We start from the raw sequence: 14,466 nt of genomic DNA, 5'->3' as shown, positions 1-14,466 counted from the left end.
AGACAGATTACGAAAGACCTAAAGATACCACCTGGAGATCCACAAAAAAGCCCACTGTAGTTCGTGCTGTCTGTCATTTTTGTGGAACCTATTCTAAGACGGGTAAGTGTAAAGTTGACAAGTGTAGCACTAGAAAGAAAGCCCATGACGATCATGAAGTACGTTAAGGACGAAGGAGCTATAACAACATGTGAAATGAACATGAAACTTCTAGAAACTGATGTAAAACGTGTATATTTGTATACTGGGAAAGCCTCATTATGAATGCACGAGAACTGAAAGGAAAGGACAAATCTTGAACAAGATTGAGAATCAACTCTTCACGTTAGCAGTTGCTCTTGGTGTATGTCCGCTGTAGTAGTGAATAGGAGAGATGTCACGACAAAAGTTAAATGAACTTTAATAGGGAATAAACGAAAAAAATATTGATACGAAACAGCGAAATTGTCTCACAAATACATTAATGTTATCGAAGGTATAGTAGATCGAACAGATATTGCCTTTGCCCAAAATAATAGAGAAAAATCTGCTGCCTATTATCAACATATCGCAAGCTGAAATGCTTAAAATTCAAGTGTAAACAGTTGCAAGAGTACCTAAAATGGTGGATTGGATTAAAACTGATAACTTTGTAATCAGATGGACACTTTAAATTGTGTCAGTCAGAGCTGTCAACACTCCTACGCGTTTAAAGCGACAAGGCCAGAAAACCTACAACTGTTACTGACGTAGGAAAAATAAATTTAGAACCGAAATACATGAAGGAAGGCTTCTTGAAGAAAAAGATCTTAACAACACACTAGCTAATTAGTGAAAAACGGAAAGGAGGGACACGAAACACCATTGATGAAAAGTATCCTAATGCAATATGGAGAACCATAATCAATAGAACTCACACAGTAGAATCTTAGTAGTGTAAAAAAAATGAATCCAATCCGGTATCCGGTAAGACCAGAAGAAAGCTACTACGTGCAAATGAAAAGCAACTCAATCAGTAGGCTAATGAGAAAATTTCTATCCTACGTCATCAACAAACGTGGTTCCAGTTACTTACACCATTAACGAGTATACTCAAACTGCAAGTACAAAAACATATATATATGGCAATAAATTACACCTACAAAGTAGGAATTGGTTAATAAAATGAGATAAAGGCTTAGGATCTCGTGTAAGGGAACTAAACCGTATGGGGAAGAAAAATTCACGAGGCCTCAAGAAAACTATTCGTTGAATCTTAAATCAAGGACACAATAAACCAGCGGTTTTTGGTAGGTTTGAATACCACATTTAATTGGAAATTTTAAGCTTAATTTTATTTAAAAATATATTATACTAACAAGAGGAAGGATTTGGATGCCATCGAAAGAGGAAATTATTTATTTAATTACATCTTTTAGGTGATTTATTTAACTTGAGATATTTATATAGTATTATACAAGAGCAGAATGCATGTTTTGAATTACCAGCAACGACTTGAACAGACCCCACCATTCCAGGGACACTACCAAGGCAGCTGTCAGTAAGAGCATTGTTCACCAAAGGTAAGGATCTGTGTTCGATTCTTGGTCCAGCGTGCAGTTTTAGTATATTAGGCGATTTCAATATAATGTAAACTTCACTACAGAGTGAAACATTTATTCTACAATATTTTTATCTACAAAGATGGAACCTATAAACTTTCTTTATATGTACCTTAAACTAGTTTGACGTCTTCACAGTCCCCTTCCTTTTGGTTCGATACCATACAGTCCATTCGGGTTTCAAATTTTTTGCCACTGTAGGCATGTAAATAGCATTCCTTTGGTAGAGAAAGAGAGTTCCATCACATGTCGTCGGTCATGCTTCTAATTAAGAAGATATGTTCTTGATCAAATATAGACATGATCCGGTTAATTTATTCAGAACTAAACAGGGAAAATAAGTTTCGGATTGTTGTTAGTGGCATTTTTTCACTATGGAAAACACAGCCTCCAAGCAATAATTTAAGACGCAATCGTTCTTGATATGCAAACATGACTTTTACATAATGTCGAATTTGTGTGTTCTCCTCTTACCATGCAAAATCGATGGATGTGTACTTTAAAGAGTTAAGCAGCGTAGCGCTAAGGGAGTAGCATCGTTATGGTGCAGCTGTGCTTATGAATATGAATGTTAGAAATGTATTTAAAAGTAGCAACCTTCTTCACCAGAAATAATCTGTGATATGCACACATCTTTATTAAGCACTCTTTCCAACACACAATAATGTTACATATTACGTGATTTCTTTCTACAAAGTGAGTATACACAGGTACTGCCTGAACTTAATCAGGACGAGACAAAAAAATAAACATTCAAAAACACAGGAACTCGACAACAAAAATTAAAATATTGTATATTAATCCCAAATATTCGTTTAAACATACATAATTCTTCGTATTAAGAGCCGCATTTCACACACCTGAAGTCCGTTTAATTCACTGGACGCTGCCCATGAACGTTACAAGGCATAAGAGAAGATACCGCACATTACTTAAGAAAAGTGGAAAGTTTCGGGCAAGATAGCTTTGTAGACCTTAAGCACGACAGAAACACGCATTTCATTCAACCACTGAAAATAATCTTCTAGTTTTCAAAAATACACATCTGCGTAAGTAGCTTCCCACGTTTCAGGCATGTTATTCGCAAAATATTTCTTGTACACCGACTCTTGTTCATAAAACATAAAATCATATATACATAACTCGAAAGCACAACGAGTAAGTAGTTAATTTGACAACATTCGTCCTTGTTAAAAAAAGGCATGTGCAGCAACATTCACGCATCTAAATACTTAAACGATATCATTCATCCTTCTATTGTTTTTCACGATATTGCCACGTGTCCCGCCAGAGAGAAAATACTCTAACTACAACGAACACGCAATACTGCACCATTTTTCCCTATCCTCTTTTCATATTCTCTATGATTAGAGATATACATGTGTAAAATTTCCACAACACGGGAAATTGAAACATTACGTCGTAGGTTATCACTTTTTCCACACTATAGAAGTACTGAAATCATTTCAAGAAGAAATAGGCCAGAAACCCACTTCAAAATTTAAAAGCAATTTCAGTGAACCAAGGTTTTTGTTTTCTTGAAGTGCACCACATTCGCCGTTGACTGTGGAAATTATTTATTTTGAATTTGCAATTTCGGCCTTTGGGGCATTTTAAAGTGCTACTGCTAAAGATTATGCTTCAGCAGATGTCAGACTTTGAAATCCTCCGACATGCACACATGCCATCGTCATAAATGAGCCTTTTCACTGCAGAAATACAGTAGCATCAAAGTGCAAATCTCGGTACATTGCGAAATGAGTAACTTACGTGAAATGTTACCAGTGTTAAAATTTTTTACATAAATCGCCACAAATCAGTATTCCAACACACTGTTTACATGTGAATCTTTTGCAGTACTACTTGAAAATAACCAACCCTGAAACTGCAGATGTGAAATGAATAATTTCTGCAGAAAAACCGCGAATGTGATGACCTTTAAAGAGCTCTTCGTGACTGTGAATCCAGATCGTGAGAAGTTAATCAAGATTTCTGTGTTAGCGTTAATTTTTGAGTCATGAAGAAAATTGGCTAATAGTCTTCAACGTTACAAACTAAAATGCGTTACAGAGACATTCCAGGAAAACCTAGTTTGACGAAAAATATCAATTAGAAAACCAGTGGTTAAGAGTTGTCGAATCCACAAAGTGAAGTTGCGTTCCGATCATAGATTCCAAATGTGAGTCAAGTAAAACGTGTCAGTCATTGGGAATGTATACGTTTCCCTTACTACGAAACAAACTTTAGGAATTGAAAGCACGAAAGTATCAAAACCGACGAATGGCAGATCACGAAATGTTCCCGCACCAATGTTTGAGCTCCGCAGCACCGCTTACCCATCTGTGAAACTAGTCTATTTAATCTTAACCAGTTCTTTTGTTTTCCATTCAATGTAGCAATAGTTCCTGTGTCTACACCTGCGACTTCCAAACATAGAACAGCTTCTTGGCTGCGTCACTGTAGTAGAGACAGCACTAATGCCAGAGTCGAGCGGAAAGTTTTTCCCACTCTAGATGATTACCGCTGAAATGATGAGATTTACAATTTTGTATCCAAAGACCGTACGACAAATTTTGTGTAAAACGAGAGTCTGTTGGGGTGAGACTCGGCTCCAGTGTCAGCGAGTAGTGTGAGCTCAGGACCTGTCGGCGGGCAGCGGTCGCCGGCCACGCACCCTGCGAGCGGCCGAGTAGGCTTCGGCGTCGTACTCCTGTCCGGAGTAGCCGTCAGCCGGGGGGTGCTGCTGGCGAGCCCTCAGCCGCGACCGTGCGTGGTACGGCCTGCGGCCGCGCGTAGCCGGCGGCGCCACTGTCGCTGGCTCCTCGACCACTATCGGCGCCGGAGCAACCTCGGCGAACCTGCCAAACATTCCTTTATGCAACAATCACCTTCCAAACTGCAGACACCATCTGTTAGGAAAGAAAGGAACTAATATACATAACTCTACGTTAGCTGAACATGTACTGACTGCAACAATGGAAAATTGTACTGAAATGCAGGAGGATCTGCAGCGAATTGACGCATGGTGCACGGAATGGCAATTGAATCTCAATGTAGCGAAGTGTAATGTGATGCGAATACATAGAAAGATACGTCCCTTATCATTTAGCTACAAAATAGCAGGTCAGCAACTGGAAGCAGTTAATTCCATAAATTATCTGGGAGTACGCATTAGGAGTGATTTAAAATGGAATGATCATATAAAGTTGATCGTCGGTAAAGCAGATGCCAGACTGAGATTCATTGGAAGAATCCTAAGGAAATGCAATCCGACAACAAAGGAAGTAGGTTACAGTACGCTTGTTCGCCCAATGCTTGAATACTGCTCAGCAGTGTGGGATCCGCACCAGGTAGGGTTGATAGAAGAGATAGAGAACATCCAACGGAGAGCAGCGCGCTTCGTTACAGGATCATTTAATAATTTCGAAAGCGTTACGGAGATGATAGATAAACTCCAGTGGAAGACTCTGCATGAGAGACGCTCAGTAGCTCGGTACGGGCTTTTGTTAAAGTTTCGAGAACATACCTTCACCGAAGAGTCAAGCAGTATATTGCTCCCTCCTACGTATATCTCGCGAAGAGACCACGAGGATAAAATCAGAGAGATTAGAGCCCACACAGAAGCATACCGACAATCCTTCTTTCCACGTACAATACGAGACTGGAATAGAAGGGAGAACCGATAGAGGTACTCAGGGTACCCTCCGCCACACACCGTCAGGTGGCTTGCGGAGTACGGATGTAGATGTAGATGAAGAACCACGTTCCGAAAAAATTGGAAGACACTGTTGTTCCTGATAGAGAAATATTCCTGAATTCCAATCAAGAACAACTGCCAAAATGAAAAACGTAGAAGTAGATATTCTCGGTGTAACAAAGCAGCTTAATTCACTTAATAAATGCAAAGCCTCCGGTCCAGATTGTATACCAGTCAGGTTCCTCTCAGAGTATGCTGGTAAATTGAGATTCAATTGCAATTCCCTGCACCATGCGTCAATTCGCTGCAGATCCTCCTGCATTTCAGTACAATTTTTCATTGTTGCAACCTCTCGATACACCACAGCATCATCTGCAAAAAGCCTCAGTGAACTTCCGATGTCATCCACCAGCTCATTAATGTATATTGGGAATAGCAACGGTCCTCTGACACTCCCCTGCGGCACACCTGAAATCACTCTTACTTCGGAAGACTTCTCTCCATTGAGAATGTCATGCTGCGTTCTGTTATCTAGGAACTCCGCAATCCAATCACACAATTGGTCTGATAGTCCGCATGCTCTTACTTTGTTCATTAAACGGCTGTGAGGAACTGTGTCAAACGCCTTGCGGAAGTCAAGAAACACGGCATTTACCTGTGATCCCGTGTCTATGGCCCTCTGAGTCTCGTGGAGGAATAGCGCGAGCTCGGTTTCACACTACCGTTTTTTTCGAATCCCATGCTGATTCCTACAGAGAACATTTCTAGTCTCCAGAAAAGTCATTATACTCGAACATAATACGTGTTCCAAAATTCTACAACTGATCGACGTTAGAGATATCGGTGTATAGTTCTGCACATCTGTTCGACATCCCTTCTTGAAAACGGGAATGACCTGTACCCTTTTCCAATCCTTTGGAACGCTTCGCTCTTCTAGAGACCTACGGTACACCGCTGCAATAAGGGGGGCAAGTTCCTTCGCGTACTCTGTGTAAAATCATACTGGTATCCCATCAGGTCCAGCGGCCTTTCCTCTTTTTAGCGATTTTAATTGTTTCTCTATCCCTCTGTCGTCTATTTCGATATTTACCATTTTGTCAACTGTGTGACAATCTAGAGAAGGAACTACAGTGCAGTCTTCCTCTGTGAAACAGCTTTGGAGAAGATATTTAGTATTTCTGCCTTTAGTCTGTCATCCTCTGTTTCAGTACCATTTTGGTCAGAGAGTGTCTGGACATACAGTCAGCACGGATTCAGAAAATATCGTTGGCGTGAAACACAACTAGCTCTTTACACTCATGAAGTAATAAGTGCTATCGGCACGTGATGTCAAATTGATTCCATATTTTTAGATTTCCAGAAGGCTAACGACACCGTTCCTCACAAGCGTCTTCTAATCAAACTGGGTGCCTACGGAGTATCGCCTCAGTTGTGCGACTGGATTCGTGATTTCCAGTCAGAAAGGTCACAGTTCGTAGTAATAGACGGAAAGTCACCCAGTAAAACAGAAGTAAGATACGGCGTTCCCCAAGGAAGTGTTATAGCCCTCTATTGTTCCTCATCTACGAGGGTTGTCCAGAAAGTAAGTTACGACCGGTCGCGAAATTGAACCGACTATGAAAATACTATAAAGCTTTGCGAAGATGTGTTGGGCAGTGTCTCTAGTATGACTCTAGGTAGAATTATGTCGCTCTTTTCATTCCTGAGCTCTTAGTGAGCGCGTAAAGATGTTATAGAAAATAGTGTCTTCCGTCAAGTATGAGGGCATGGTGAGAATTTTCCCCTGAAGCTATGCAACCAACATTACATAACTGTCGTGCGGTTTCTTCTTCAAGACAATTCTCAGCCTCATTCTGCAGGGGCAATGAAGATGTTACTGCATCGTTTCAATTGGAAATGTTTGGTTACCCACAATACAGCCCATAATTGTCTCCCACTGAGTTTCATCTATGCTCAAACGAACCGCTGGCTATGAAGACAATATTTTGGCACAGACAACGAGCTTTAGGCTAGCGTAGAGAATTGGCGGAAAGCACTGAGGGCTGCCTTCTATGATGAGGGTAAGGAAAGTTGGTACAACGCTACGACGGATGTCTGAGTCAGAAGGGCGACTACGTAGAGAAGTAGCTGAAAGGTGTAGCTAACTGTTACAAATGGAACATTTCTGTTTTACACTGTGATTTTCATTTCGCGATCACTCGTAACTTACTTTCTGGACAGCCTTCGTATATCAATGACATATCTGAGTAGCCGTCTTAGATTGTCTGCAGATGATGCTGCCATTTACCGTCTTGTGAAGTCATCAGATGATCAAAACGACTTGCAAAATGATTTAGATAAGATATCTGTATGGTGCGAAAAGTGGCAATTGACCCTGAATAAAGAAAAGTGCGAAGTTATTCACATGAGTACTAAAAGAAATCAGGTAAATTTCGATTACGCGATAAGTCACACGTATTGGAGGGCTGTAAATTCAACTAAATACTTAGGGATTGCAATTACAGATAACGTACATTGGAGAGATCACATAGATAATATTGTGGGTAGAGCAAACCAAAGACTGCGATTCATTGGCAGAACACTTAGAAGGTGCAACAGGTCCTCCAAAGCGACTGCTTGCACTACGCTTGTCCGCCCTATTCTGGAGTACTGCTGTGCGGTGTGGGATCCGCATCAGGTGGGACGACATGGGATGACATCGAAAAAGTACAAAGAAGGGCAGCTCGTTTCGTATTATCGCGAAATATGGGAGATAATGTCACAGACATGATATGTGAATTGGAGTGGCAATCATTACAACAAAGGCGTTTTTCGTTGCGACAGGATCTTCTCATGTAATTGCAATCACCAGTTTTCTCCGCCGATTGCGAAAACATTCTATTGGCATCTACCTACATAGGGAGAAATGATCATCACGATAAAATAAGAGAAATCAGGGCTCGCACGGAAAAATTTAAGTGCTTATTTTTTCCGCGTACTGTTCGAGAGTGGAACGGTAGAGAGACAGCATGAAGGTGGTTCATTGAACCCTCTGCCAGGCACTTTATTGTGAATAGCAGAGTAATCACGTAGATGTAGATGCAAAGGGCGCAGGATGGACCTTTGAGAAGAATTAGAGATCTATAAACATCTTGAGTGCAGATACGGCAATTTACTAAAAGACCAGCTGCAGCTTGCCATTGGACAATTTTTCGATAGTTGCAACCCTATACTGTTCACAAAAAAATCTTCTTACGACGGCCCGTAGCCTTTACGAGTGGTTCATTTCTTCATAATTCTATTATAAAATTTTTGTGCTTACTTATTTCTTTACCAGTTAATATTGTACTAGGGTATTGATGCCACCCACTTTTGTTATGTTTGCCACTCTTCGGAGACCTATAAATTTCTGCTTTTTACTGACATTAGGTTTAATAGCGTGCTTATGCACTGGCAGTTTTACTTCCCGTATGATGATGTACTGAAGGTGATATTAACTTCATTTCTGTCAATATGCTTGTAATAACGTACCACTATTTCCGTATGATAATGTACTGATTGTCCTATAAGGATCTTAACTTACGCCAGTATATTTGATGTATTAGTCTTTTTTAACATCTTATTACATTCCAGTTCATTTGCATGGCATATTTGTATTGGTAAATTTAATGTGGTTACGCTTATTGGCTGTTTAGACCGCCAAATGTACATGTTTATAGGTGCATGTGCCTCAGAAAAAAATGTTCAAAAGTGTGTGAAATCTTATGGGACTTAACTGCTAAGGTCATCAGTCTCTAAGCTTACACACTGCTTAACCTAAATTATCCTAAGGACAAACACACACACCCATGCCCGAGGGAGGACTCGAACCTCCGCTGGGACCAGACGCACAGTCCATGGCCGCAGTGTACCTGACCGCTCAGCTAATCCCGCGCAGCCGGTGCCTCAGAAATTGCTTTACGTACATCCACGCTCTCCGCTTTCCTCAGTCGGCATGTAGCTACTAACACGGCCTATTAGTCTAATTGTTTATACTGATGTGACAAGCCCTTGATGCCAGGGACCTCAGTTTTTAAATATGACATACAAAACGTTGCCGATAAATGTCATTTGGAGACAGATTATACTGAGTAAATTGCTAATGTGAATTTGTAAGTACTACTTGCCCTGTTGTGATGTTTACCATATTGTTTGTGATAGTCCTACACTCAGCGTAGAGAGTAACTTCTGCTAGATATGTAATATTGTTCCATGGCATTTTCATTACAAGCTATTGCATTGTATACAGGTCTGTCCTTCTGAAGAAGACGGGTTTAGATCCGTCGAAACTGTGGTCAAGGTTATTTGAAAACCACCATTGTTTCAGCTGGTTGGCTATCTCTTATTCCCGCTGTTCTGTAACCGTTGCTGTAGTGCAGCCATGTCCAAAATATTATGGCTTACGTTGATCATTCTATACGAGAGTACTCGATATTTTAATTATTACCTAGAAAAAATAAAGTTACGTCATTAATTTTTTGCAGGTGAAACTTTAGGTTCTCCCACCATATAAAATATTAAAAGAACTTAACGGAAATGCACTTGGTGGCGTCTTCGACAACAGCCGATATTTCTACAGGTCCACACCCTGCCATTTACAGGGTACAAATGCAATGAGAGAGCTATTTGGAAGGAAGTTTAAGACCTCGGTGTGCAGGGCATATGCCGAAAGGCAACACACACGTCCACCTCGGTAGCTGCAGGGTTATAGCGGCAGATCGCTATCGGAAGGGACCTCAGCTTGATTTCCGGCCTGGTGGGAGACTTTCTCCGCTCGGGGACTGGGTGTTGTGTTGTCCATCGTACCACCATATCCAACACGAAAATCGCCTGCACAGCATCGGGTGACAAGTCTAAGCATACGTAACTTCCCTCCAGGGTAATTTGACACTCATGAATATCCTTAACTGTAGAAGCACGCTGTCGCGTCATCTTTCCCCTATCGAGATGGCTATATGGGTGCGTATCGAAAGAAAAAGAAAGTCGGAAAGTTGATGTAGGTCATGGTTGGCTGTGTGGTGGCGCTAGTATTTACAGTGTGTGTGTGTGTGTGTGTGTGTGTGTGTGTGTGTGTGTGTTGTTTTTTGGTATACGTCCTGCATACCGAGGTTTTAAGTGTCCTTGCACAGCGCTCTGTCGTTGCATTTGTGCTTTGTAAACGGCAGGGTGTGTACCTGTTAAAATTTCTGCCGTTATCGAAGACGTGACGCGGCTGCGTCGCTGTAAATAGTTTGAACCTTTTCTGTTTGTTTATAGGTACACGCCTGCATTTATGGTGCACATTGAAATTTCTGCACCACATTATCGTAATGGTCGCTAGAAGATCCAAAACAAAATGGCGCAGCCCGTTGATAAAGTGGAAAATCGTGCAATACGGTAATTCAATTTTTTGCGTTTGAAGGGGAACAATCTCGCAACAATCCATGCTGGTTTGGTGGAAATGTATGTAATAATACACCGTTATATGACATAAAAGTCAGTACGCCCAGATATTTTCATTGTGATCAAACAAGCCTGAATGACGCAGAACGAAGTGGCAGACCGCCTCTCTGTAAAGAACCGACAATAGCAAAAGAAGTGGAGCCACTGGTCCTCGAAAATACCCGTAATACAATCCAGGCGATACTGGAAAAAGTGAAAATTGATCAGGTATCACTATATATATATATATATATATATATATATATATATATATATATATATATATATATATATATATATATATATATGTATGTTACTTTCTACCTCAAATTGATTGTGAACATATTTCATCGCTAAATAAATGCCCTGTGAGATAGTGGTTGGCATTCCGAAACGCTGAAAGAGATGTCTGCTACTTTTTACTGATGTGCTAAAGCCATTAGCGAATTCAGTATTCCGAGATCCACAGTATCAACAGTGAGCCGAGGATACGAGATTTCAGGTATTACTACTCTCCACGACAACGCAGTGGCGACGGCCTTCACTTAACGACCAAGAGCAGCGGCGTTTGCATATAGAATTTCTAACAGACAAGTAACACAGTGTCATATAATCGCAGAAATCAATGTGGGATGTACGACGACCATAGGCATATTCGTGAGGACAGTGCAGCGAAATTTCTCGTCAATGGGCTATAGGCCAGAATTACACTATCAAATTTCTTTGTCAAAGATTTGATCAAAGATGTGATCAATTATTCCGTCACATATATTTGACAAAGATCTTTGACGTAGCGCTAGAAGGGGTATTTTTGGTCAAAGTTCAAGATGGCTGACAACAACAACTTGTTATTAAGCGCAACAGTTGCATGCACCACAACTGCACTGTGTGCATATGCGGAAGAGAATCGGGGGAAAAAAAGGAAACATATCTGGGTGAAGCCGTGGGTCTTACGACGACACAATAAAAGCATTCAACAAAACTTGTTACGTGAGCTTGTAGTGAAGGACGTCATGTCGTACATCAGTTACTTAAGAATGGATGAGCATACATTTCTATATGTGCTCAATGAAGTGTATCCTCATATCACAGGGCACAATATTCACTTGGGAACTGCTACATCTGCAGACGACAGGCTCACTGTAACACTCCGATTCCTTGCTACAGGAGAGGTTTAGGTTAGGTTAGGTTAGGTTAGGTCAGGTCTCCAATCTTCGTAATTTATTTTTGTATTCAGCGTGCCTCACATTGTAAAGTGCCTCATCAGCTTCATACAGCTCTATTAATTTTGTATTTGTCGGCACACACCAATTGTATTTACCCGCAATGTTTACAAAACCACTACAGACGACAGAATGCAGCGATGCTAGCGCTCCATATGGTAACATGTCACATTGCAGTGAACAAAAGACAAGCGACTACTTTGATCAAATCTACAGCGAGGTCCTAGATTTGATAAAATATTGGACGACATTTGACAAAGTTCCCTATTACACCATCAAATGTCTTTGACAAAGATAATGGACAAAGATATTTGACAAAGAAATTTGATAGTAATACCGGCCATAGCACCAGACTTCTGGCGCGAGTGCATTTGCTAACAACACGATATCGCCTGCAACGCCTCTCCTGGGCTCGTGACCATATCGACTGGACCCTAGACGACTGGAAAACCATGACCTGGTCAGATGAATGAAGATTTCAGTTGCTAATAGCTGATGGTAGGGTTCGAGTGTGGCGCAGACCCCACGAAGCCATGGACGGAAGTTGTCAACAAGCACTGTGCAAGTTGGTGATATGGGCTGTGTTTATGTGGTCTGTACCAGCTCCTCTGGTCCAACTGAGCTGATCATTGGCTGGAAATGGTTATTTTCGGCTACTTTATGATCATTCCAGCCATTCGTGGACTTCATGTTCCCAAATAAACATGTAATATCATCGGGCCACAGCTGTTTCCCATTGGTTTGAAGATCAGTCTGGATAATTCGAGAGAATTATTTGGCCACCCAGATCGACCGACATGAATATTTACGGGACATCATCGAGAGGTCATTTTGTGCACAACATCGTGCACTGGCAACACTTTCGGAATTACGGATGGCTATAGAAGCAGCATGGCTCAGTATTTCTGCAGGGGACTTCGAAGGATTTGAGACTATGCTACGTCGCGTTGCTGTACTATCCCGAGCAAAAGGAGATATCCCGCGACTTTTGTCAACGTAGGCTATAGTAGACATCAATTTAAGCATTTCGGACTTTAGTCCAGAGACTGGGTTGATGCAACTCTCCATGCTGCTATATCCTGTGTAAGCTTCATCATCTCCTAGTACCTATTGCTACCTACATCCTTCTGAATCTGCTTAGTGCATTCATCTCTTGGTCTCCCTCTACGATTTTTACCCTCCACGCTGCCCTCCAATACTAAATTGGTGATCCAAAGATGCCTCAGAATATGCCCTACTAACCGATCCCTTCTTCTAGTCACGTTGTGGCACAAATTTCTCTTTTCGTCAATTCTGTTCAATACCTCCTCATTAGTTATGTGATCTACCCATCTAATCTACAGCATTCTTCTGTAGCACCACATTTCGAAAGCTTCTATTCTCTTCTTGTCTAAACTATTTATCGTCCACGTTTCACTTCCATGCATGGCTACACTCCATACAAATACTTTCAGAAACGACTTCCTGACACTTAAATCTATACTCGATGTTAACAAATTTCTCTTCTTCAGAAACGCTTTCCTTGCCATTGCCAGTCTACATTTTATATCCTACATACTTCGACCATCATCAGTTATTTTGCTACCCAAACGGCAAAACTCCTTTACTATTTTAAGCGTCTCATTTCCTAATCTAATTCCCGCAGCATCACCCGATTTAATTCGACTACATTCCATTATCCTTGTTTTGATTTTGTTGATGTTCATCTTATATCCTATTTCAAGACACGGAAAGAAAAATCATCTGCACTACTCATGGCGAACCTGTCGCAGTTAGACCTAGAGCTGTAAAGCTCTTTTAAAACTTACAAGTGGAGATAGAACGTCTGACAATGGTTCAAATGGCTCTGAGCACTAAGATACTTAACTCTGAGGTCATCAGTACCCTAGAACTTAGAACTACGTAAACCTAACTAATTTAAGGACATCACACACATCCATGCCAGAGGTAGGATTCGAACCTGCGACCGTAGCAGTCTCTCGGTTACAGACTGTAGCGTCTAGAACCGCTCGGCCACCCGGGCCAGCCCTGACAGTAGGTTACAGGACAACAAAACGTTTTATGAACATTACAAAGCTGTTTAACCACAGTTGCAGTACTCCCCGTCCGGGTCTGATACTTTAAACGTATTGATTTTTTTTAATGGAATGTTTACAATTTTTTTCAATCGAGAATTGTACGCTTCATGTCTGACTGAAGTATGGAACTCGCAGCTAACAAAATGAAACAAAACCAAGCAGTTCATTGCTACTAAAAAATAATTAAATGCGTTCAAAATATCAATGCTTGGCAACAAAAAGGAATGTAACGAAAAGATTTAAATCAGTTGACAGAGAATTTCTGAAAGTTTTAACTAGGTCTTAAAGATACTTGTCATGGAAGCCCGCCGGCCGTGGTGGCCGAGCGGTTCTAGGCGCTTCAGTCTGGAACCGCGCGACTGGTACGGTCGCAGGTTCGAATCTTGCCTCGGGCACGAATGTGTGTGATATCCTTAGGTTAGTTAGGTTTAAGTAGTTCTAAGTTCTAG

General features: G+C 41.1%; 1 protein-coding gene across 1 annotated transcript in view; it reads right to left on the bottom strand.

The window, feature by feature from the left end:
- Nucleotides 1-2,192: 2,192 nt before the first annotated feature.
- LOC126298817 (uncharacterized) overlaps nt 2,193-14,466 on the bottom strand; it is a 96,446-nt gene continuing 84,172 nt past the window's right edge. Inside the window, exon 4 of the mRNA XM_049990284.1 lies at nt 2,193-4,438. Coding sequence (XP_049846241.1) covers nt 4,216-4,438 — 223 coding nt within the window. The 3' untranslated portion in view covers nt 2,193-4,215. The remainder of the gene's footprint in view (nt 4,439-14,466) is intronic.

The sequence above is a fragment of the Schistocerca gregaria genome, chromosome X (genome assembly GCF_023897955.1).
Source record: "Schistocerca gregaria isolate iqSchGreg1 chromosome X, iqSchGreg1.2, whole genome shotgun sequence".
Classification (NCBI taxonomy): domain Eukaryota; kingdom Metazoa; phylum Arthropoda; class Insecta; order Orthoptera; family Acrididae; genus Schistocerca; species Schistocerca gregaria.
Note: the sequence above shows the minus strand (reverse complement) of the source record. Positions and strands in the feature narration are given on the sequence as shown.